The following is a 24998-nucleotide window of genomic DNA, read 5'->3' as shown; positions in this document are numbered from 1 at the left end:
TTGCTATTTTAATACTAAATATAGCCAAATTGATTACTATGTACCCCTTGATATCACTACCACTTGGCGAGTCATACTTCTTGAAGCTTCTTGTATTTATTGTATTTCCAAATACAATTCTCAAATAAATATATAATTATAAATATATACAAGAGACTACGGATGTAAAAATTCTATTTTTTTGCATACTGTTTCATTTGCCTCGGTTCTCTTTTCTCTTTCCTCTTTTACAGTAGAGACTTTATCACTTCGAGGTTAATAGACATTTTTAGTAAGAATTATTATTTATTAAGGTTTTAATTTAATCTAACGAGCTTAATGAAAGTTTTTAAAAAACTTTCAAGTGTGTTGAATCCTTATCGAAGGGAATATTGGGTTTCACGAAGATCTTTGTGCATCTCTGAGATTTTAGGAGCTAGTAATAATTAGTAATATTAAGTAAAATTAGCAATAAGAAATACTAATCAATTATATTATAACTAATGGTACTAATAACTCATCTGAGGCCAACACAGCTACCCATACTTCTCCTACAGCCCATTCTTTTCGAAGCTTCTCTACTCCTTTCATGAAGCTCCTGTTATGACATAGAGACAATTTCAATGTTTGGTAATACACCGTTACACAGTTACTCCGTTCTTAGTATTCAGAATAATTGCGTTGCTCTAAGAAATGTTCATTCTCACTTATTTGGTAGCTTGTCATTTTAACAGAAATATTAAAGTAAGCAATGTTCTACTAAATGTACTTATTAACAGGGTAGGTAAAGTAAATGATCCGGCACGGGCATCACACACCCTTCTGGCGGTGCCTAGAGATTATAATAATAAAAAAAAATCAAATTATTCTCTGAACTATTCTCTTTTTGATCGTCAAAAGCTTGAAATGATATTTTACCGATAGTTTAACATGAATCTCTGAGCTCACCCTTTCCCACACCACCTCGAGCCTTTAGATGGTTTTAACCTATAAGCTAAAATCAATCTCTGAGCGTCCCCCTCCTCCTTCTTGTTCTTGATAGCTCCCCCTTATTGTTCTTGGTATTATCTCCTCCTAATGTCTCCCTCCTCCTAAAATGGTCATTAGACCCATTTGTGATAGAAGAGAAGCCTTAAAAAAGTTAGTCCCAAGTTCTTTAAATTTTTGTGAGAGGTTCTTCAGGTCAGTTTTTGTGACTGGGATAGTGTCAAGGCAATCATATACAAGGCTGTATCCTGGTGGGGGTGGAGGGTACAGGGTTTAAAGCCCCTCTCTAAACTTAAAAATGTTTCGTCTCGCCTTCTTGATCTTCTGCCTTAGAGGGCTACTTGTGCTCTAAGCAAAAAACAAAGTTTTGTTGTATATAGTTTCTGAAACGATAAAGTAGTTTCTAAGTTTGATTAAACTTGATATATTTCAAAGCTGTAAATTATAAACACTATTATATATAACTATATATAATTATATAAAAATATAAATTATATATATTATATATAATAAATTATGTATAAATATATAATTATAAACACTATTAAATATACAGTACAAATTGACATAGTAATTAAAATAAAATTAAGCAAAATAGTATTTGTTATTGGGAAGTCTGCATACATTTTTAGGGGGGGGGGGGCAAATTTCCTGCTGGTGTGATTTTCCACGGGGGAAAACTTTCTAGGGAGTGAATTTTTCAGGAGGGTTGCTCTCATCCGTGTTAATCTTCGTAAGAAAAAATTTTCAGCCGTATTGATAGCAGAGTGAGAAACCCACAATTTTCTTTACTCAAAAAGGTAGTTTTGCGTACAAACCATTAAGACTTTTGTATATACAGAAAACAAATAAAAAAAAAAAACCATCAAAAATATGTTTATATTCATTTTTGTTAGCTTTTTACAAATCGGACAAACGTGTCGGGGGGGGGGGGGGCTCAGAATTATTTTGAAGGGGTAACCAGATTTATTTTGAAAGAAAAGCAAAATTAAATAAAGATAAAATCTAAAATATATATTAAGATAGATATATAAAATTAAAGAAAGATAAGCAAATTTTGCTTAATAAAATAAAATTAAGCAGCAAAATAAGTAGAGTAATAATAGTAGTAGCGCACCATATAACGTTAAGTGCCCTTCGAAATACTGAAAATTATGTTTTTTATTCCTATAAATTCTTCTATCTTTCATATAATCCACAAATTTTTTTCTTTGTTTTTCGCTAAATTTCAGTTTAAACTGTTGACTTTCCAGTTTGGTCCTGTCATTTACCTTAGTTCAATTTAATCTTAAAACCTTTGTCATTACCTTTGTGTAGCGGATAAGGTGGATAAGCTAAACGGATTAATTGCTTTTATTTAAAAGGTACTAAGACCACGCTTGCTTTACTCGACTTACCAAAAAAAAAAATAAAAAAGAATAAAGAAATATATATTATATTAAATAAAAAGAAAAAAACAACAATAATAATTTTCAGCCATGGATAACGAAAACAAAGCAGATATTTTGGCCAAGAACTTTCGGCAGATATTTCGGCTAAGGTGTCTTTAATTGCTAAAAAAAACAATAAATGTTGCTGTAAGGAAAAAATTAATCTTTTAATAAATTTCATCAATAAATAAACTATATATTGTTTTAAATTAATTAGCATATTAATTTAAATTAATTATTTTGATTTTTTCCTGCATGTTTTATGTAATTTTCCATATTTTGTTTAATTTCTTAAGTATTTTTTAAGTAACTAATTATTGATTAATAAATTTCCATTCTAATAAACTTAACCTATAAATTAATAAATAAAAAAATTTGGTTCAAATCTCGTAACCGCCACGGTTACGTGATACGGCCTTACCTGGGTGTTATCCCTTTTTACACAACTTTTGACCTAATCTTATTGACCTAAGGTTTAAGAAAATGCTCTGACGCAAATATACGTTTTGCAAATTAAAAGCTAGGTTACTACGCTTGAAAAATTGCCTCTGATTTGTTGTTATAATATTATATTACATAGGAATAGATTTTTTCCCAAAAGCCAATTTCGTAGTTCCAATTTTAATTGATAAAGACTGATAATTATCAAATTGCTTAAGAAAACGTTTGGTGGCAAATCTACATTTTGTGAAATGAAAGTTCAGTTGCTACGCATGAAAAATTGGACTGTTCTAAATTGTTGTTGTAAGACTAGGCTATATAAGAATAGATTTTCCATTAATTCAAATTTTTAGTTCGAATTAAAATTGATAAAAACTGGTAATTATCGCAATATTTTAACATTTTAAAATAGCCAAAGAGAATTGGCTGCTTCTGTAAATGTTCCAGAAATAGTTGTAGGTCTGCATAACCGCGAAACTAACCTAGAACCTAGAAAACCAACATTTCCATAAAAAAATCGCTAACAAATGATTATGGGTTTTGTTTTCTAATCTGAGGTTTTCTAATGGATCAGATTATTTAACTTAGTATAACCAACGGAATGCGTTGTTAACATTTTGAAATGTTTTTGAAAAATAGCTCATACCTTCAATCTGTTGTTAATATACATACTATTAAAATTTTTAGGTTATCATTGGGACGTATCGGACTGGGCAAATGCTAGTGTTACTACCGATATAGCTGAGGTTGTGGGAGGATCAACGGTTGATGCAGGCTCTTGCCACTCACACGAAACCAGTGATTACAACTATGGAAGCAAACTACCCGGTATCTTTTCCTTTTTCCTTTTCCTTTTTTTCCTATGTTCTTTTCCTTTTTATTTAGTTTTTAGTATTTATTTTAATTTTTATTTAATATTTTATAGTTTAGTATCTATTTACTGAGTATTATTTAATTAGTACTAGCTTACCCCTTGCTTTGCCCCTTGTTGCAATCTTAAAAGAAAGGAAATTCAAGGAAAATTCCAACTTCAAGGGAAATTTCCCCCGCAGAGGATTCCCCGTAGAAAATACCCCTCCCTTTCCCGTGTAAACCCCCACTCCCCCTGCAGATTATTAAAGATCGTATTTTAAATTCAATAGTATTTGAAATTATTCCCCCTGTGAACATTCCCCTCCCGGAAAATTCACAGGAATACTGAAAAATACATATTTGTATTATTTATTTATGATGTTATTAATTGGTATTTATTTTGTATTATTACTTAGTATTTTATTTATTGGCATTCATTTATTAATATTATTCCTCTTGTATTTTAATTATTAGTATTATCTATTCATTATTTTATTTATTTGTGTTATTTATTTATTTTTTCATTTATTGGCATTAATTTATTAGTATTATTTATTATTATGTTATTTATTTAGTTTTCAAGAAGCCAAAAAATGCAAAATCGATTTTTTGACTTTAATCTTTTCTTTTGTTATATGAAGAGATATGTCTTGGATGTTAGAGTTGGGCTAACAAACCGATAGGCTCTTTTTTGTAAATTTGTGTGCAATATAATAATACTCTTTATAATATTTGGAATGGGAATGATCACCAATTTTGGGATCGGATAGTTCTGAGACCAAAATTGTATTTTGAAGGGTAATTCCAGCCCTTTACTGCTCTTTTGCGCAGGTGTTCGCGTATTTTTTAACATCTTTTTTTTTTCTTCTATGAGATTTCTGTTTTTATTTCAGTATTTGTCTTTTATTACACTAGCGCTTTTGACTAATGCAAGCTTGGCAACGTCTGCTGGTGAAATCCATTTTTAGAATAGTACTTATCATGTTTACCTTAACACATGGCTATTGTATTTTTTTTTTTGTTATCAAATTGGTGCTTTTAAATTACTTTTTTAATTTAATAAAATATATCTTTTTGCATAGTGTAAAATGGAGTCTGGATTTGTTTGTTTTTGTTTGTTTTGTTTTTTTTTGGGGGGGGGGGGTATTTAAGATAAAATAAAATCTGTGTTATAACTGCAAAAGTTTCTTGTAAACAAATTAAACATAATCGGTAAATACACTCTTTGGATCACAAGCTACTGGCTAAAATATCTAAATATTTTTATATTAATCTAAATATATCTAATCTAAAATATTAGATATAATATAAGATGTCTCTATAAAATATCTAAATATTTTATATTAAATATATTAAATATTAATCATAACTAAATATTTCTTCTAGGTCCACCTTTAGATGAGAACGGTCGTTTAGCCATTAGAGAGCTTCCAGTCGGTACGTGTGACGCCTCTTTACGCAGCCATAATGAGCAAGTAAGCTTCGAGAAGATAATCGCTAGAAGTGGTCTACGTCTCAGTCAACTTGATACGGGGGGGAGTGAGATAGCCCCTATGAGTTAAATTAGTGATTTGAATGACTCTTTACCATCGCCTGGAAACTATGCAGTCCACCCTAATTTGTACTTACCTGCTCATAAGGGGGCACAGAGTGAAACAGATGTTGAGATGACTTATGCTGATGATAGTGATGATGATAATGCACCTTCGTTATTAAGTGTGTCAATTCCTAGTCAAATACGTCTACCAGATGAGCGATTATCTTTGTCGACAAGTTACGCAGCGCACCAGTCAATGAGTGATATATCGAATGTATGTGATTTAGTAGAAACGGATTGCGAGGAGTCGGGGGAAATTCCTGGATCAGTTATGCAAACTGCATTATAAATAAAGAGATTAGGGGATATTTACTATGGTGAAAGTGCGTTTTATTTCATTTGTTCACCTCTATTATGTATTTTCGTAAACGAATCACGCAAAATCCTTATTTCTGAAGAGATAAAAACTTGTCTTTTAAAAATTGACTAGTTTTAATACCTTCTGTGTGAAACTTAAGTCACAATAAATGATGAAAAGTTGAATTTTATCTGATTGGTGGAATTTCTCGATAGTTAGACCAGTCTTTTAAAACTTGACTGGTTTTAAAATCTCCTGTGTGAAATTTCAAGTCACCAAAAAACGAAAAGTTAAAGTCTACCTGATTCGTTTTTCTCTGTGGAATTTTAGTCATTTAATCGAACGAAAGAATGGCTCGAGGTTTCAAAAGTTTTTTTTAAGTTCTCCCTCAATTTCTCTGTGCTACAGCTATTTTAATAGATTTGTTTTTATAATAGTGAAAATTCTATTGTCTAGTATTTAGCACAATTTTTGTTTTAAGAAAACTGTTAATTAAATATTTGTATGTCTAACAAGTTAGGTATTCAACTATGTCGATTTTTCCAGGTATTCAAATATTGTGTCTTAAAATTTCGCTTGAACCAAAATTAATTTAAGTTTGTTGAACGTTCTTATGGTTGATAATATAAAACCAGCGAGTTTAAAAAAAAATTACAAAAATTCGAATGTCTGGAAACCTTTATTTGGCGTTAAATTTTGTTTCCAAAAGTTATTTTTATATTCAAGTATTTTCCATTTTTATAGTTGTTTGAATATTTTAATGCCTCGTTGTGGCCATACACTGTTTGTTTTCAAAAACATTTGAATATGTTACCATTTTTTTTTTATTAATAACCCCAATATAAAAAACTGAATGTCTTTGAAAACATTAAATTGAAGAATTTCTACTATATCTTTCTAACATTCTTTTTTAAATTTGAATGGTTATTTCGATAAAAAAATAACATTATTTGAAGTATTGAAAAACTGTTGTCGTAATTTTCAAGTGTTTTAGTAACAAGACAAATTGCCCAGATTACAGTTTAAACAGGGTTGCTATCCGTCCAAACGGTTCCTCCAGTTTAATGCCAAAATATTGATTGGACATTCATGACTCCAATGTTGTTATTTAAATCAATTGTTAAAATGTGCACATTTTCTTTCAAACTTTCATTTTCGCAGCCCATAGTAACCAAAAAATGGAGTTTTAAAGAAATTGTCTAGTGACAAATATTTCCCAGTTGACACTAATTCTAGAAACTTTTGAAATTTTAGGTGTGATTTAACTGTTGTATTTGCGAAGTGATAAAGTATATATTAGTCATTTCGATTATTGAATATCAGTGTTGTTAAAATTTTAACTAATTTGGTTTTAGTTCTATTAGGAAAAAACGTTTTTAGAGTTTTAAATATTGCCATTTGTTAGATTATCAAAAAGTTTTATCGCAGTAGGTTAAGATGCAAGTATTATTATAATTTGTTTTCTTTTTTTTTAATACTTTTAGAAGCAGACATTTATCATGTAAAATTTCCATGGAAAAGCAGGATTGTCTCCGGATTTTATTTCTTTGAATTTTCAAAGTAGATTTTAAAACAGTGTTATATTGCCATTGTCGCAGTAGGTTAAGATGCAAGTATTATTATAATTTGTTTTCTTTTTTTTAATACTTTTAGAACCAGACATTTATCATGTAAAATTTCCATGGAAAAGAAGGATTGTCTCCGGATTTTATTTCTTTGAATTTTCAAAGTAGATTTTAAAACAGTGCCAAGTATCCTACTTTTTCTTGGGGGGGGGGGGGGTTCGTAATATATAAATGTTGATATTTAACCAATTTATCCATTTGCAAACGTTCTCGTCCAAAGTTTGCAGTAGGTTATATTGCCATTGTCGCAGTAGGTTTAGATGCAAGTATTATTATAATTTGTTTTCTTTTTTTTTAATACTTTTAGAACCAGACATTTATCATGTAAAATTTCCATGGAAAAGCAGGATTGTCTCTGGATTTTATTTCTTTGAATTTTCAAAGTAAATTTTAAAACAGTGCCAAGTATCCTACTTTTTCTTGGGGGGGGGTGGGGGGTTCGTAATATATAAATTTTGATATTTAACCAATTTATCCATTTGCAAACGTTCTCGTCCAAAGTTTGCAGTAGGTTATATTGCCATTGTCGCAGTAGGTTAAGATGCAAGTTTTATTATAATTTGTTTTCTTTTTTTAATGCTTTTAGAACCAGACGTTTATCATGTAAAATTTCCATGGAAAAGCAGGATTTGCTCCGGATTTTATTTCTCTGAAATTTTAAGTAGATTTTAAAACATTGCCAAGTATCCTACTTTTTCTTGGGGTGGGGGAGAGCTCGTAATATATAAATATTGGTATTTAATCAATTTATCCATTTGCAATCCTTCTCGTCCAAAGTTCGTCAGTTGGACTGGAAAATAAAAATATTATGCCCTATTTAGTTCCATTTCATCTGTTTCTCTAAAAAATTCGTTTTTTTTTTTTTTTTAACATGCACAAATAAACACCTTAATCGTTGCTTTCTATTTGACTCATTACTTCTTAATTTTCAATTTTTTTTTTAAGAAAAAGAAAATACTTTTTTCAAAACAAAACTGATATTATTCAAAGAAGTAACTTGTCTAGCCTCATAATTTATAAAGTAATTTATAAAACATTGTTGAAAACTCTATTTTTGTGCTTCGTTGTGTTTTTAATAACGGCTTAATAGCTAATAATTTAGCCGCTAACGGGTAACGGCTAAATTACTAATTTTTTTAGATTTCGCTAATGCATCGAAAGCGATGATATAATCATATTTTTCTGATGAAACAAAAACCAAACTGTATCTATTGATTAAGGCAACATCTTTCGTCTTTTTTATTTTTTTTTTCAATAATCAACAATTTTTAAATAACGTGATTGATGATCAGCTCAGTCATAGTAAAATATTAGTTGCTAAGTTTAAATATTGTTTTATTTCTGCTCGAAGTCTTAAGATTTTCGCCCCTTATGAACCAAGCAACTTTGTGACTAGCCTACAGCTGTAACAGAGTATAATACTTATGTTATTTGATTAATCAGTTTCAGATTAATTTAGATTGATTAGTTTCAGATAACTTCAGATTTTTTATTCAGATTTGAATAATTAGTATCCGTCCACCAAGGCAGTTTTATGATATAACTTAGACGCTTTCTTATAGAATGGTCTAAACTTGCTTAACAAATAAGATATTGTGCTTTTTCAGATTGTTTCACCAATTTTCAACTTATCTCGAAAAATGTAAAAAAAATTAAAATCAATTACAAAAACTTAATTCAGTAGTTGGATAAAACTGTAAATGGATAAAAAAATGACGTCTTATATTGAAACATTGGAACCGTAGAACTAGGGAAAAAAAATTAATAATAATAATAATAAAATATAATTATAATGAAAATTCCAAGGCCATTAAAATGAAAATACTTTTTGACCCCTTGACCCATCTTAAATCTTTTATACTTGAAAACTGTCATTTTTTCTTTTGTTTTTCTTTCTTTGTCTGTTTCTAAATTTTGGGGTTTTTAGGATAATATCGTATTTTCGTCGGTGTTGCCGCGTTGAGCTGCGAAAATAAATAATCAGAAATAGTTAGCTATGTTTGCTAGCGCTTTTCGTTTATAAAAATTCAAAAATTAACAATCTATTATTACTTAAAGACAATGATATCTTCAAAGGAAAGATAAACCTTTTTAACCTGTTTGTTGCCATTTATTTTTATATAATTTCTGCTGATTTTTCATTTACGTTTCTTTTTTTCTTATTTATTTATTTATATTGATTTGGTGCGAAAACTGCATATGGAAGTCTTTATTATTCCAAATTAAATTCGGGAAATTTTTCAAACTTCTGAAGTTAATTTTTTAATTAATTTCAAACTTTTTAAAGAAATTTTGTTTAAGGCTATGTGAGCTTCCATTTTCTTGATTGAGCCAATCTGATGTTATTTTCAATGTCCATGGTTCGATATAGATTAAAGATTCAATGGAGAAGATTTTATTATAACCATAAAAAAATTATCAAATTTTAAAACCAGGTTTAATAAAAAGTTTTCTTTTGCCAGAAGTGTCAAGATTTTTTCCAATGTTGCATATTCCGAGAGCTGCCGGAAAATATTCTGATAACCCTTCATTTTATTTACACTGTCCTCAGTATTTTAAGTTTTCCTCACGAAAAATTTTGTATCCGAAATGCATCTTTTTACATCTGGATCTTTCTACAATTCTCTGAAGCACAGTCTATTTTTCGCTCTAAAATGAAAAAAACAACTTTTCAACAACAGCTTTTCAAAAAACAACTCTTAATTTCCACTGTCCTTGGTATTTTAAACATTCAATATAGATTACAATTTCGGTGGATTAGATTATTAAAACGGAAATATAATCCCTGGGATGCATAAGTATTAAAGAGGGAACACGAGGAACACAAAGAACTGAGGGAACATGGTCTTAAAGCTCTTTAGTGAGCTATGTGCAATTGTTTTTGCAGCTTGAGATAGCAGCTGTGGTTTTATATGTATATAAGGCTAGTGTACATTATACTGTACATCTTTGAAGTGAGTGTAGTTTACGTGATCTCTGATTGGGTGCCACTTTTTGGGATGATATTTTTATACGTTTCTATTTCAGGAATTTTTTGGAAATTCCTTTGTCAGACATGATTTTTGATTAAAAGTTGAAATGTTTTAATTTTGGCATTTGTTCTTGTTTGATAGTAGATTTAGGAAATTTGTAAATATTGTAAAAATTATTTTGATTAAAAGTCAAAGAAATAGGAAAAACCCCTTCAGAAATAAGATTTTGTGGAAATAAGAAGATTCCGAAACACAAAGGAGAAAAGGTTTTATCAAAATAATTGTTTGTTTGTATGTAGGCTTCCTTAGCGCTAAAAAAGGAAAAAAAGAGCGGAAACTAAAAGCAATGCTAATAACGAAAAACAAGATAAATACGGGCTACAAAAAAAAAAAAAAAAAAAAAAAAAAAAAAAAAAAAATCAGGAACCAAAACCCCAAAAAAAACCGATGAACGGAAAGTAAAAAAAAAGGAAAATAAAATACAAGGTGTCTAAGAAGTCGCATATTATTCCTATCGTCAAAGCAGAGTACATCTTTAGCAAATAATTTCAGAGTGAACTTATATTATATGGCCTTCTGGACCAAGCTCAGAAAAATTACCCCCTTCCTTCCCCCCCCCCCCCCTCTCAGGCTACTGGGTATGTAGTTGCAAAGTTTATCAATTTTTTATAGTTGAAAGAAGTTTGGAAGAAAAGGAAGATAAGTCTGCGAATGAAGACTAGAATATTGGAAGCTACTGTGAGGACATTGGCCAAAGGGGGATCTGACACTTAACTGCTTCTAAGGACGGACTTTGGACTTTTTAAATAAGGCCTATTGCCGCTGTCCAAACTGTTACTAACAATTTTTTGTTAGCTCAGGGAAATAGAATTGCTAGCTAACAAAAACTTGTTGCAAACAATTCGTGAGGTCATAATAATTTTGCAAAATCTAAAAGGCGCGACCTCAATATATAAACCACGATTTTAAACAGTATTTCTAATTTCTAAAAAGCCAATATAATCTAAAATCCAATATAAAATTTTGAAACACAAAGATCGCTCACAGTTGATTCTGAAATGGAAAATTATTTCATGGAATTTTCATCTTAATTTCACGTGCATACTCTATCAATAATTTTATATTAGCTCGTGGATAATTTATTGTTGGTAAAATTCTTGCTATAATTTTGTGTTAACAAGGCAGAAATAAAGTAAAAATTAGAGAAGACTTGGGGTCTATTTGTGCTTTTTCTGTATATATTAGCTATGTAATAAAGATCTCCATTATTGTTATTATTATTTAAAGCTGGGGTATAAATAAAGAATAAAATCTGGGGTCTATTTACGAAGCCTTAAAGCCTATTTACGTGCCATATTTACGTGCCATATACGAAGCCTATTTACGTGCCATATTTCACAATTACTGGATCATTTTGCTCTTAGCATATAGTTTTATATATTTGTTCCATATGAATTTTTTGTTAAGATATAACGTCGTCACCTACCCTCACTGATGCATTCCCTGGGATTAGCAGGACTGGTGTAACTTATCCAGCAGCTAATCTAAACCGTTTCAATCAGTAGTTCTCCAAGGTTCTGACGTTATTTGTGACTCGTCGAACGCTAAAGATAAGTAATGGGGCTTGTCGGATAAATAATACTGCTAGTAATCTAACACACTGTAAATTCTTTTTTCTCATAAGTAGGATTAGTTGTAGATTCAATGTTGTTTATCAGAATTGTTTTACTTGTTTCATGGGCGCCTAAGGGAAGCCCCTTGCAAAAGAAAATGATGGATTATGACAGTCGGAAACACAAACTACCTTTTTAAAGGTAGTTTCCTTTTTCCAGTGAATTCCACTTTCCAGTGAAGGTGTTGTTGCGTAAAAAAGCGTTTTTGAATTATATACTGAAAATTTGCGTGAAGGAAGAATTTTGCCTCTTCGTAAGTCTTCCGTGCGCTTGAACCCAGTTTAGTTGAAGCAAATGCACTAGTTGGATCAAGATAAGAACTTGGAACTCCTGTATGTTTCCTCACCTGTACCCCATCTTCCCTTTGCACATTAAATCTATTGAATATGGGTAAACCAGTAGACATTTTGGTAAAATTTAGCTATGTAATTATTTTACCATTTCAAACTACCAACTAAAAAATATTTTACTTTTTTTTTAGTTAATTTGGGTTAAAGGAAAAATATATTTTAGGTGAAGCTTCTTTTTTTTCTTGCCAAAGGGATATAAAAACGTTTTTTTTTTTCTTTAAAACCCAGAAGTAGCAAAGTTTGAAGCATTGTAGCTTACTTGTGTAACTATTTTACTATCTCAAAACCGTACCGTCATCTAAAAAATATCTTACTGGGTTTTTCTTAGAGTTAATTTGAGTAAAAGCAAACATATAATATGAGGGTTCTTTTTTTGCTAACTAAAAAGATATAAAAACCAAGAATGGAATTTTTTTCCGGGGGTGATCGTATCGATCCAGTAGTCCTAGAATATCGTGAGAGGGCTCATTCGATCGTAAGTTAAAAGTAATAGTGCCTTTTTTAAGTGAAAAAAAATTGGAGTGCAACTTGGCCCCCTCTCACACTCATTTTTTTCCCGAAGTCACCCAAACAAAATTTTGGGATAGCCATTTTGTTCAGCATAGTCAAAAATCTAATAAATATGTCTTTGAGGATGACTTAATCCCCCACAGTTCCCAGGGGAAGGGCTGCAAGGTATGAACTTTTCCCATTGTTTACATATATTATTGGTTATTGAGAAGTATACAGACGTCTTCAGGAGGGATTTTTTTTCTGTTGGAGAGGGTGGGGGTCGGAAGAGGGGGCTACGTGGGAGGATCTTGCCATGGAGGATGTTTACTTGGGGGAAGGGACATTTCTATGAAGGGGGCACCGGATTTCCCATCATTATTTAAAAAAACGATCAGGAATTAATAAAGAACAAGGTTTTTAAATTGAAAGTAAGGAGCAACATAAAAAATTAAAACGAACAAAAATTATTACGTATATGAGGGGGTTCGCCCCCTATTCAATACCTCGCTCTTTACGCTAAGGTTGTTTTTAGCACTTTCAAAAGTACTATCTATTCTAATTAAACGGCCTTTTTGATTCAGGGATTTGCGATTCGAACAAAATTTGAACTTTAGCGTAAAGAGTGAGGTTTTGACTAGGGGGAGGAACCCTTCATATGCGTAATAACTTATACGTAATAAAAAAATAATAATAAAAAAACAAGCGGTACGGCTCAATAGTAATCTAAACTTTAATAAACGGAATTTTTTGTCAATAAATATATCAAATGCACGGGCTTATAATGCTGATTCTAAATATATAAATTTCATTAAGTTTAGTATTTCTCATCAAAGGCTACGAACCTGAGGCAACTTACCTAATTTTTGAGAACGGGGGGGAAAGGCTCCCTACAAGTGAAAGAATCTTAAGGAAAATCATATCATCAAATTCAGCGTATCAGAAAATCCTATTACATAGGTTTCAAGCTCATTTCTGCAAAAATGTGCAAATTTGTATATTTTGCCAGAAGAAAGATCACAGATGCGTGTTTATTTTTATTTTATTTTTAATCTTTTTTTTTCAGGGGTAACTGTGCCGACCCAGAGGTCCTAAGACACCAAGAGAGGGCTTATTCGAACGGAAATTAAAAGTTATAGTGCCCTTTTTAAGTGACCAAAAACGCTGGAGGACAACTATGCCCCCCCTACACCTTTTTTCCTAATTTTTTCTGATCAAAATTTTGAGATAGCTATTCTGTTCAACATAGTTGAAAAACCCAACGAATAGCCTATACCTTTGAAGGTAACAGATTCCCGCTAGAGCCTTTATGGAAAGGTCTTAAAGTTATAAAATTTGCCAATTGTATACGTATAGTATTTGTTATTGGGAACTATGAAAACATTTTTTGGGGGGGAGGGGCGGGGGCAAATTTTCCGCTGTTTTTTCCACAGAGAGAATTTTCCGTGGGGAAGGAAGTTTCCAGGGAGTAAACTTTTCTGGGGGAATTTTACAATGGGGGAATTTGCCAGAATTCCAATACGAAAAAAAATAAAGAAAAATGCAGGAAAAAATAAAGATTAATGTGTTTCAAACAGTTCATGGTAACGAATTGTAAGCAAGGTGTGACGCCACTCAATAATAACCGAAACTCTAAAAAAACAGAGTTTTGATAACAATATACGCATCAAGAGAATCGAATTGATTTAAAACATGTAAAGTCCATGAACCTAACCTGCACATCCCCCCCCAGAAAAAAAAATAAATGTCGTAGTGTAGCTTCTGCACTATATGCATTTATATTTTATTTATTTTTTTCGTGACGAAAGCCGAGAATGTCATTTTCTATAACAACAACAGCAATCTTACAGCTAGCCTAAAGCAAAACAAATTAGCCTGGCAAACAAATTTGTTGCAAACTAACTTAGCCTGGCAAAACAAATTGGCTGTAAACAAAAACAAGGATTATTTTGTTAACTACTCATTTAGTGCTTTGGAACATTATCCGGCTGTATTTAACTAGATTTACTAAATTTACTTTGTGTTTATGTACCTTCTCTCTGTGCATAACCTTAGCTGTACACAACATCAGTGTTTTGTAGCCTAGTGAGTTAGTGACTGTTTGCTTTACTATATGTTGCTTCACTAAGCTCAATTATTGGAGGAAATCATTGCCACAGTTCGTGGTAACGAACTGTAAATAAGGAGCGACCCGGCTCAATAGTAACCGAAACTCTAAAAAACGGAATTTTGATACCAATAGGTATATCAATATCTATTGGTAGGTTTTTTATGCTGTCGGCTTTTTATACTGATTTCAAATATATAAATTTCACTAGGTTTAGTCTTACCCATCAAAACTTACGAGCCTGAGAAAATTTTCCTGATTTTCGAAAAAAGGGGGAAACAGCCCCTAAAATTCAAGTGATCTCAATGAAAATCACACCACCAGATTCAGCGTCTCAGAGAACCCGCTCTTTACACTAAAGTTTGAATTTTGTCCCAATTATTTAATAAGGACTCCTGAAACACAAGGGCCTAATTAGAACAATAAGACACTTTTTAAAAGCACAAAAAACTTTAGCGTAAAGAGCGAGGTGTTGAGGAGGGGGCAACCCACTTTATATATGTAATAATTTCTGTTCGTTTTAAGTTTTAATGTTGCTACTTACTTTCAGTTGAAAAAAACTTTTTTTTTTTTAGTTTAATAAGAGAAAAGCTAATTCCAATGCAAAGTCAGGTATTAATTATCAGTTATTTGTCTTATTTTAGAACAAACTTATCTTGTCTTGTGTTTTTTTGAACGAAAATATCTGTTTTGCGTTCACTTTCCCGTTGAAGATTCAAAAGCCATTCTAATCCTTTCTTCTACGGTTAAAGTAAACTTAAGTAAACTAGGCCAGAACTCTTGATTTCACGCTTGAAATTAAAGTAGAAAAAAACTCAGAAAAAGTTTTTGGAAATTGATTGAAGTTCTTATAGCTATTTTTATAGAAACCTTATATGCCCTGGGGCAAAACTTACAACCCTTGCCCATGGGCTCTGGGGGATTGTGTTCACCCTAGATTTCAATTGAATGTGCTACGGGAAAGTAATATGTCAGGGAGGAGGGGCTAGTTGCTCTCCATAATGTTTGACTCTTAAAAACGAACTGAAACTATCCATTTCCAATCAAATGAGCCACTTTTAAAGTTCAAACGACCACCTCTTTTATAAGAACTTTATATGCCCCTAGGGCATAAATTAAAACCCTTACTCCCAAACTCTGGGGGATTCTCTCCACACCAAAGGCCTTATTATGTGATCTTTGGACTATTTTTAAACAAATGGTTATTTTAAAATTAATGTAGAAATTAATGTAAAATTAATGCTCGAAATTAAAGTAGAAAAAAACTCAGAAAAAGTTTTTGGAAATTGGTTGAAGTTCTAATAGCTATTTTTATAGAAACCTTATATGCCCTGGGGCATAACTTACAACCCTTGCCCACGGGCTCTGGGGGATTGTGTTCACCCTAAATTTCAATTGAATGTGTTACGGGAAAAGAATATGTCAAGGAGGAGGGGCTAGTTGCTCTCCATAATGTTTGACTCTTAAAAAGGAACTGAAACTATACATTTCCAATCAAATGAGCCACTTTTAATCCCCTCTACTTGTGCCATCATAAACTGACAGCGCTTTACTGAAAGCAAAAAAGTGGAATAAAGTCTGTTCTCTCACTTCAAGAAAAAAAAAACACTTAGTGGGCAGTACCTATTATTAATTATCGCCCCTGAGCCTGTGGAGCATATTTATCCGGTAAATTCGCCAATGATATGCTAAAAGCTTGGAACAAAACAGTGCAGATATGAATTTTCTGTTTGTTACTAGGTATTCTTTTAAGCTTACATAACACTCTTTTTCAACAAATTCATGGTATGCATGCAACAAACCAAGTGTGTAAAGAACAATTTGCCTTTTTGGTTTTACATATTTTTGTTTTCAGTGAAGCACTTGTCAATTTTACTCCGGCATATGTGGAGGGTTGGTTTTTTTGTTCAATCATAGAGCTCTTTTTGCCTTTAACCTATGCTTATGTGTGAGTTATCTGATATGCCGGTTGTATTTCTTCCTTGTTTTACCCATAACATTGCACTAATAGGGCAAAATAAGGTTATAATAGAATTTGGCTATTTTTGTCTATTTTGTCTATATTTCATAACTTTGGCTATTTTTGGGCTAGTGATTGTCCCTATTTGGGCTATATGTTATGCGGAAAAACCAGGCAACCGTGGCGGAATAAATACATGTTCCAGGCAGTGTTGCCAGGTTGGGCTATTTCCCGCCAATTGGGCTATAAAATTTTCAACTTCGCGGGATAAGTTACTAAAAACCCGCGAGGTGGGTTTTTGGGCTATAATGTTTTAAATCTAGCTACTTTTGGGCTAGAAATTGAATTCGCTTGAAACCCAAAAAAATCATGTTTGAAAATTTTACCTATTTGTTCATTTACCTTCTTTGTAGATTTGAACCACAATATAAATATAATATGTCTTGACTGTGGTTATCCCCTTCTAATTTAGGGTACTCAACCCCATATCTTCATCACCATTCCTTGAAAATAAAAGTATGTAGAACGTTTACTCTACCGTCTCAATAAACATAATATATACGCATAATACCCTGAAACCTTTTTTCTGAGCATCTGCTTCTGAATACTAGACACAAGAAATCAGAGTGAAAAGTTATCGAAAAATGTAATGAAACTTCGCATTCTGAATGTTTTGGAATCACAACGAAATCAGCCAAGAAGACAGGGTGAATTTTGTTAGTTTGAAAAATTTAATCACAGAGAAGGATCTTGGAGTCAGACACAAAATAGGAACAGATAATTTAGCTTAATTGTAACTGTACTTAATTGTAGCTGTTCATAGGGTCGGTGGTATCTGGGGAAAATAAAAAATGTTTAAAGCAATGATAAACGATAATGAAGAACAAATATATACAGTCAGAATACTTCCATCAGCAACAGTTACAACCAGTCAACAAAAGTAAAGAGCAAAGAAACATATGGTTCGAAGATAAGCTACAGGAAGAGTTAAAACTGCTCAAAAACAAAAGGGAAAATCAAAGATATGCGGCTGAAAGATATGCCACAGCGAGAACAAGGGAGTAAGCGGTTCAAGAATAAGCGGCAATGAGAATTACCTGCAAATGCGAGACAGTGAGCATCAGAACGTGTAAACAGTGGTGTAAACATTAGTAATTTCATATATCGTATGGAATAATTTCTGTTCGTTTTAAGTTTTAATGCCGCTCCTTACTTTCAGTTAAAAAAAACTTGTTTTTTTATTTAGTTTCTGAGCGTTTTTGAATTAATGCAGCTTTGATTTTGGGTCACCGTATATGAATAATAAAAACAATATTTGCATGTTTTTCTTACGTATATTAGGTAGTTCGCCCCCTCGTCATTACCTCGCTCGTTACTCAAAAGTTCGAATTTTGTTCGAATCACTAGCCCTGAATCACAAAGGCCGGTTAATTAGAATAGATAGCTCTTTTGAAAGTACTAATTAGAATAGATAGCTCTTTTGAAAGTACTAAAAAAAACTTTAGCATAAAGAGTGAGGTATTGACTAGGGGACGAACCCCTTCATATATGTAATAATTTCTGTTCGTTTTAAGTTTTAAAGTTGGTCCTTACTTTCAGTTGAAAAAACTTGTTTTTTTTTATTTAATTTCTGATCGCTTTTTAAATAATGCTGGGAAATCCGGCGCCCCCTTCTTAGAAATGTTTCTTCCCCCAAGAAAACACCCTCCGTGGAAAGATCCTCCCCCGTAACCTCCTTCTCTGACCCCCCCCCCAACCAGAAAAAAAAACCCTCCTGAAAACATCTGTATACTTATTTAAACCAATACTATATTTAAACAATGGGCAAAGTTCATAACTTGCAGCCCTTCCCCCAGGAACTCTGGGGGATTAAGTCATCCTCGAAGACATATTAATTAGATTTTCGAATATGCTGAACGAAATAGCTATCTCAAAATTTTGATTGGGTGACTTTGTGAAAAAAATGAGCGTGGGAGGGGGCCAAGTTGCCCTCCATTTTCGGTCACTTTAAAAGGGTACTAAAACTTTTAATTTCCGTTCGAATAAGCCTTCTCATGATACTCTAGGACTATTGGATCGATACGATCACCCCTAGGAAAAAAAAACGAATAAAGACGCATCAGTGGTCTTTCTTCTGGCAAAAAATACAAAATTCCACATTTTTGCAGATAGAAGCTTGAAACTTCTATAGTAGGGTTCTCTTATATACTTAATATGATGGTTTGATTTCCATTGACGTTTTATGACTTTTAGGGGTTGTTTCTCCTTTTTTCAAAAATACGTAAATTTTTCTCAGGCGCGGAACTTTTGAAGGGTAAGATTAAACTTGATCAAACATATATATTTGAAATTAGCATAAATATCTAATTTTTTTTTTGTGTACCTATTGGTATCAAAATTTCGTTTTTTAGAGTTTCGGCTACTATTGAGCCGGGTTACTTCTTACTTACAGTTCGTTACCACGAACTGTTTGATCGTGGTATGCATGCAATGAACCGAGTGCGTAAAAACAATTTTCCTTTTTGCTTTTAATATTTTTTGTTTTCAGTGAAGCACTTGTCAATTTTACGACGGCATACGTGGAGGGTGTTGTTATTTTTGTTCGTTCGCAGACCTCTTGTTTGCTTTTGACCTATACTTATATGTAAGTTATCTGATATACCGATTGTATTTCTTCCGCGTTTTACCCATAACAACGCTATAATAGGGTTATAATAGCTTTCGCTATTTTTGGGCTAGTGATTGCTCCTGTCGGGGCTATACGTTATGCTAAAAACCTGGCAACACTAACTGGAGCTGGAAATTAAACAGGATAAATTTCCTTTTAAGCGGCGTTCACAAGCGTGTCTAGCTGGAATCCCATGTCTAGCCAGAATCCAATGTCTAGGCAACGACCGTTCACATGTAAAATTCGGTGCTTAGCTAAAACTGCAAATTTAGTTTCAAATTGTCATTTCTAGCCAATCAACAAAGCTTATGCAGGCAAAACTTTCAAATATTATAATCCCTATTTTTACTGTCACATGCTAATCGATGAGATAAGCTAAACAGTTGCCTTAGGCCTAGTGTGCTTTACTGTTATTTCTGGTGCTGTAAATTTGCCTAAAATGAAAAAAACAATTAATGAGAACACAAAAATTAAATTTCAGTTTACAAATGTAAACAAAAATGATGAAAATAGTGCATCTCGACACATTCTGATTGGCCGTAATCGAAAATCCTAGACATTGAGTTCTAGAGGCTACAACTCAATGTCTAGCCAAGCACCTTGTCTAGCGTGTCTAAGCTAAGCGCCGAATTTTACTTGTGAACAGTCGTTGCCTGGACATTGGATTCTGGCTAGACATGTGTCTAGACCACTGTTTATAGAATTATCCAGTAAGTTTATCGCAGATCATTTCTGGTCTTCATTATCGGTGCAAACAAAAAGCTCCTCCCACTTTTTTCTGCATTAGCGGGTTAGTCTGTTTCTGTAAATGAATGAGGAATTGTTACAAAATGCATTATTCGTAAGAGCAGGTTTCCACTTATTTCCGATTATTTATATTATAACTGTAAGTTTCGCGTCTAAGAGGGTTATAGAGTGCATTATCCGTAATAGTGGGTTTTCACTTATTCCCGATTTTTTATATTGTAAATGTAAGTTTCGCGTCCAAGAGAAATCTGACTTGTCTACCCGTGAAAAGATCTAATGCCGCTTATGTTTATATCTGCAAAACGTTCTCTGGAGCACTCGCACCTCGGTCCGGGTTTTTATAATGGGTGAGATAGGGAATGATCATACTGCTAATTCTATAAACTGTGGTCTAGACATAGGATTCTAGCTAGACACGCTTGTGAACGCCGCTTTAAAAAATAAATACTGACCAATGAATCTTATCTGCGAAATGTGGTGACAATAGGTACTTGACAGTGAGGCAAGGTGCAGCAGTATTTAATTTAAAAGCTAGCGAAAATCTCATAAGAAAGTGTAGCGGAAATTTCAAATTAGTTAAACCAAGGATTTTGATATCCTTGGTATAGGCGAGCAACCCGGATGTAACCGCATGGTAGCAATTTATATATTTACTAAATATATTATTGTTGGAACACCCAAAGGCTTGCCTTTCATCAAGTATTATCTTTGTTATACTAACTAGGTTTAGTGCCTTTTAGATAGGCTATAGCCTATTGCTTTTTTTGTGACTGATGTCAAAACAAGACCCACCTGACCCCCCTATGTAAGGGAACCCGTCTCTTCCCTGGAGTGATGCAGCTATTTCCCCCCCCCATACTCCAGACCCTACAAACATTGAGAATCGAAAACTTGTAACAGCCACCTCTAGACTACCATCAAGTACATCTACTTCTAGTGATGGTACTATGATCTCTGTAGGATCACCCCAGCAGAGTGACCCAAATTGTCAACTACCGGATGGTGTAAACCATCTGGCATGGGATGATTTCCAAGTTGTCCAAAAACATAAGAAAAAGAATGCCAAAAAACGTAAGGTTGATGGCCTTAGACTATCAGCAACTTCAGATGATTCAACAGCCCCTACCCCTGGTAATGAAATATCCATCCCAATGTCTGCTGTAGTAATTGCACTAGCTAAGACAAATACAAATACCCCACTCCCAAAATTTGAACCCCAAAAACACATTGATTTTCTTAGAATGAATATTTTTAAGAAATTGAGAAAGGAATTTGACCTATTCATTAATAGAAATGGAGAAGCTGAAGTATATGCAAATGATGCAGCTTGTCTGACTCCTTTGCTGGATCTGAAACTGATTGGTAACATGGCAGTAACCTGCAAACCAAAAGAACAAATTCTTCAAAAGAAACTAGGCTAGTCATTTATAATGTATCAAATCTATAAAGGGATAGTGATATCCAAGAAGGCCTTACTGATAATGCCCTTTCAAACTACCAATTAAAGTCAACAACAAGACTTAAGAAAAGAAATGATAAAAATGAACTAGTACCTAGCAACTCAGTTCTGTGTGTATTTGAAGGAGAGTAGGCTATTCACCAGAAAAGTTATTCTTATTTGGGGGAAGAGTTACCTTTAGACACTATGATGAAAAACCAATCCAATGTAAACAGTGCTTAAAATTAGGGCACACACAAAAATTTTGCCCATTTGCCACAATTGATGTTTGTAAAAATTGCACTTTGAGGAGTCACTTGGAAACCAATTGCCAAAACCAAAAGAATTGCACAAACTGTGGTGGTTCACATTTTTCTGAAAACAGAACTCTATGTGTCAAATACAAACAAAGAAGTCAGATTATAAAAATAGCTCAGGAGAAAAATTTGCCAGTACCTATAATTGCAAATGCTATTAGAAAAGAGACTAGACAACCTCAGCTAAACTTTTCCAACACACCCTCCTGAACATCAACTCCAGTCCAAGATCAGAGAAGACATCCACAGCAAGCATGGAAAAATTACCTTCTACTAGCTTTAATGAGACTTACTCCCTGTCAACTACTGAGTCTCCCATAGGTTTGACTAGCCCTTCTTTCCCCAGACTTGACCAAAAAGTAGGAAGACTTTCAACAGGTCCATCCCCTATGCAAATAATAAGACCAACCTCCTTATCTATTAAAGACACTGAACCTCCCAGAAGAAATATAAAATCCCCCACACCTACAATTTTAGTTGGTAACCAACTTAGAAATCTGTCAAAATTCATTATTACCCAGGAACTTATTCGAATATCAAATTATGACATACATATGAAAGGCTTATTAAGTGAGAAAGCACTAGAGAAAGTAATAAATCTGTCTGACAAGGGCCTTTAACATACCAGTACCGAACTTTATATTGTTTTTGTAACTTTCTTATCTCATGTTGAACAAAATGGAGGTACTTGCCCTTTCTGCCGTTGTATTTTATTCCTAGTTTCCCTCTTGCGGGCCGATATTTGGGTGTATTTGCTAAACGTAATCCGAAACTATATGATCCTATGTTGTATTCCCTTAAATCGTACTTGACATCCCTTTTTTTGCAAACACTTCTTCCCCTGATTTATTCACAATGATCATTGCCGCTGAGTATATAACGTTTTCTTTGGCGTGCTTTATACATATGAACTCTGTGTCAATAATTGCTTTGGCCATTGCTCTGAAATGAAAGGTAGTTTCTATTGGTCTTTGTCTATTTACTTTTTTTTTCAAAATTAGTTACAATTTTGGTACACTCTAGGTCGAGGTCAAACTACCTTTTCACCGGCATTTCCTCAATACATTGGGTACTTATTCGTTTGACATAATTCGATCATCTAAAGCTCCATATTAACCAATAATGAATGTATACTCTGAATGGAAAACAAGGTAACTTCAGGTCGAAGTTAAACTACTTTTTCACCGGTGCCACCTTGCACCTGGCTATTTGTGTAGTCGAACATAATTCGATTCCCTAAAGTTCCGTACTCTAGTTTAACGACTTTGCGGTCGGTTTTATAGGCTTAAAAGTATAGAGACTTTCGAGAAACTACCTTTTTTTGTCAATATGTTAATAGTGTATTTAGATCTCGTGACATTCATTCTAACTCATAGTTCTATAAATATTAATACAATACTAGTTTATAATGCACTTGTTAAATAATAATCGATTTACATAGTTATAATACTTCAGGTAATATTAGAGGGTTCTTTTATCATTCATTTTAACGAGATTATTTATATATACAGTTTCTTTCACTGATGTTGGGTTTTAATTTCAATACGGGTGCATCATCCGGCAGTGCCGCCTTTGAACTTGGAGATGTAAGCATATCGAAAAGTCGATACTTTTCCCATGACGAAACATTTGAGCTGAGAAATTGGAGTTCAAATACTATATCATTGTTATCGCTTTCAGGTATATTTAGGTACATTAAATATACTAATAATTGGTTTGGGAGATTCAGGCTTAGGTTGTGCCACACTGGAGGGCCATTTGTTTACGAAGTTTGACGAATAGGCAGTTGTAGTGCTTGGCAAGCAACGTCTTGTTGTGCACTTAAGTCTCGTATCCATGTAACTTTTTCTCAACAGGGGGTGAAAGTCAAGTGATTGCATGGCGGGACAATACACACCATGCCCATCCTTGGCTTTAACCTCCTATGCTTGTGGGTTCATCCGTTTTCACTATTGTATGTCGTATGGACATTTTAGTTATTCTTCCTATACCATTTCCAAAGTATTTCATGGGGTTGTTCGCCGACTATTACTTTATCTTGCTTTTGTGAATTCGAATTTTCATGTATACTGAGCTTTCATTAATTATCGAAATAAATTTTTTTTTGTTACCATTCGAAGTGTGAGGGGTACTACTACCGATTTTTTTTTCGCTAAGAGTGTTTTCCCCCTTTTTCTTTTGCGTGGTTTTATGAGAAATTTAAAAACATTTTTATAGAACATTTTTTCCACCGTCTGAAGTGTGGGGGGGTTTTGGGGGTTACTACTGATTTTTTAGCTAAAAGTACCTTTACATGGTTTTGAGTATGCGTTCAGGCTTAAGTTGTTAACGAAAGGGTTGTTTTATGTTCACTAGTATATTTCAACCAATGCTATAGCTGTCGATCAATCTGAAAAGGTTTTTGAAACTTCACTTAATGTTTAGTGTGGGTAAAAAAAAATTTTCTTAAGTATTTTTAGATAACCAAGCAAACATTTCTTTTTAACAATATTTTAATGCGAATCTGGTTGTTTTGTATCCTGGCAACGTGAACAATTTTATTAAGGCCTTATATTGAATATATGAACTTATCTTTTAAGGTTTTTTTTAATTTAGGTCATTAAATTGCAACGCATTTTGATTTACCGTCATACTTTATTCAGCTTTTATTACCTTCCATTACAATACCTATTGATTTTAGTTTATTTGGCTTTGCAATCGATTAATCAAAGAAAGTTCATTTATTTTATGCTATAATCGTTTTTTCGTTATATGCTTATTCTGAAGTTATCGTTAGGTTGAATCGAGTAAGGAGTTTTTTTTTAAGTTTACTCAAACAATCCCTTTATGAAATATAGGAATAAGCTCTTTATTTCAGCGTATTTTAGAATTACGTTAAATTGGAGGAGTACGATGGCTTGTTAATCGGGATTGAACCTTCCCGAATAAATTAGTTAACAGGGAGAATACACTCACTTTTAGGGTGTCAATTTTTCTTTTCCCGTGGCGGAGTTATCGCCATGTGGCAGAGGTACTTATTATCAATTGTGGTATTACCTAAAGGTTTCGTAGTTTGTTGTAAGGCATAT

The 24998-nt window shown here is 32.9% G+C and overlaps 2 protein-coding genes across 3 annotated transcripts in view; both read left to right on the top strand.

Moving 5' to 3' along the window:
• The window catches only part of kug (FAT atypical cadherin kugelei), a 413066-nt gene extending 407804 nt beyond the window's left edge, over nucleotides 1-5262 (top strand). For both annotated transcript variants that reach the window (XM_089099328.1, XM_089099327.1), the window contains 2 exons: nucleotides 3525-3665; nucleotides 5076-5262. In XM_089099328.1, coding sequence (XP_088955454.1) covers nucleotides 3525-3665; nucleotides 5076-5251 — 317 coding nt within the window. In that variant the 3' untranslated portion in view covers nucleotides 5252-5262. The remainder of the gene's footprint in view (nucleotides 1-3524; nucleotides 3666-5075) is intronic.
• Nucleotides 5252-10290, top strand: LOC148945399 (uncharacterized; the record flags this gene model as incomplete). The annotated part of the gene is made up of 1 exon (XM_089099032.1): nucleotides 5252-10290. A coding segment is annotated over one exon (324 nt), but the record flags the coding sequence as incomplete, so codon positions are not given.
• Nucleotides 10291-24998: the final 14708 nt, after the last annotated feature.

Source organism: Artemia sp. Qi Xiang Cuo, chromosome 13, assembly GCF_049724085.1.
Source record: "Artemia sp. Qi Xiang Cuo chromosome 13, ASM4972408v1, whole genome shotgun sequence".
In the NCBI taxonomy this organism is placed as follows: Eukaryota; Metazoa; Arthropoda; class Branchiopoda; order Anostraca; family Artemiidae; genus Artemia; species Artemia sp. Qi Xiang Cuo.
This window is presented reverse-complemented; position numbering and strand designations above follow the sequence as displayed.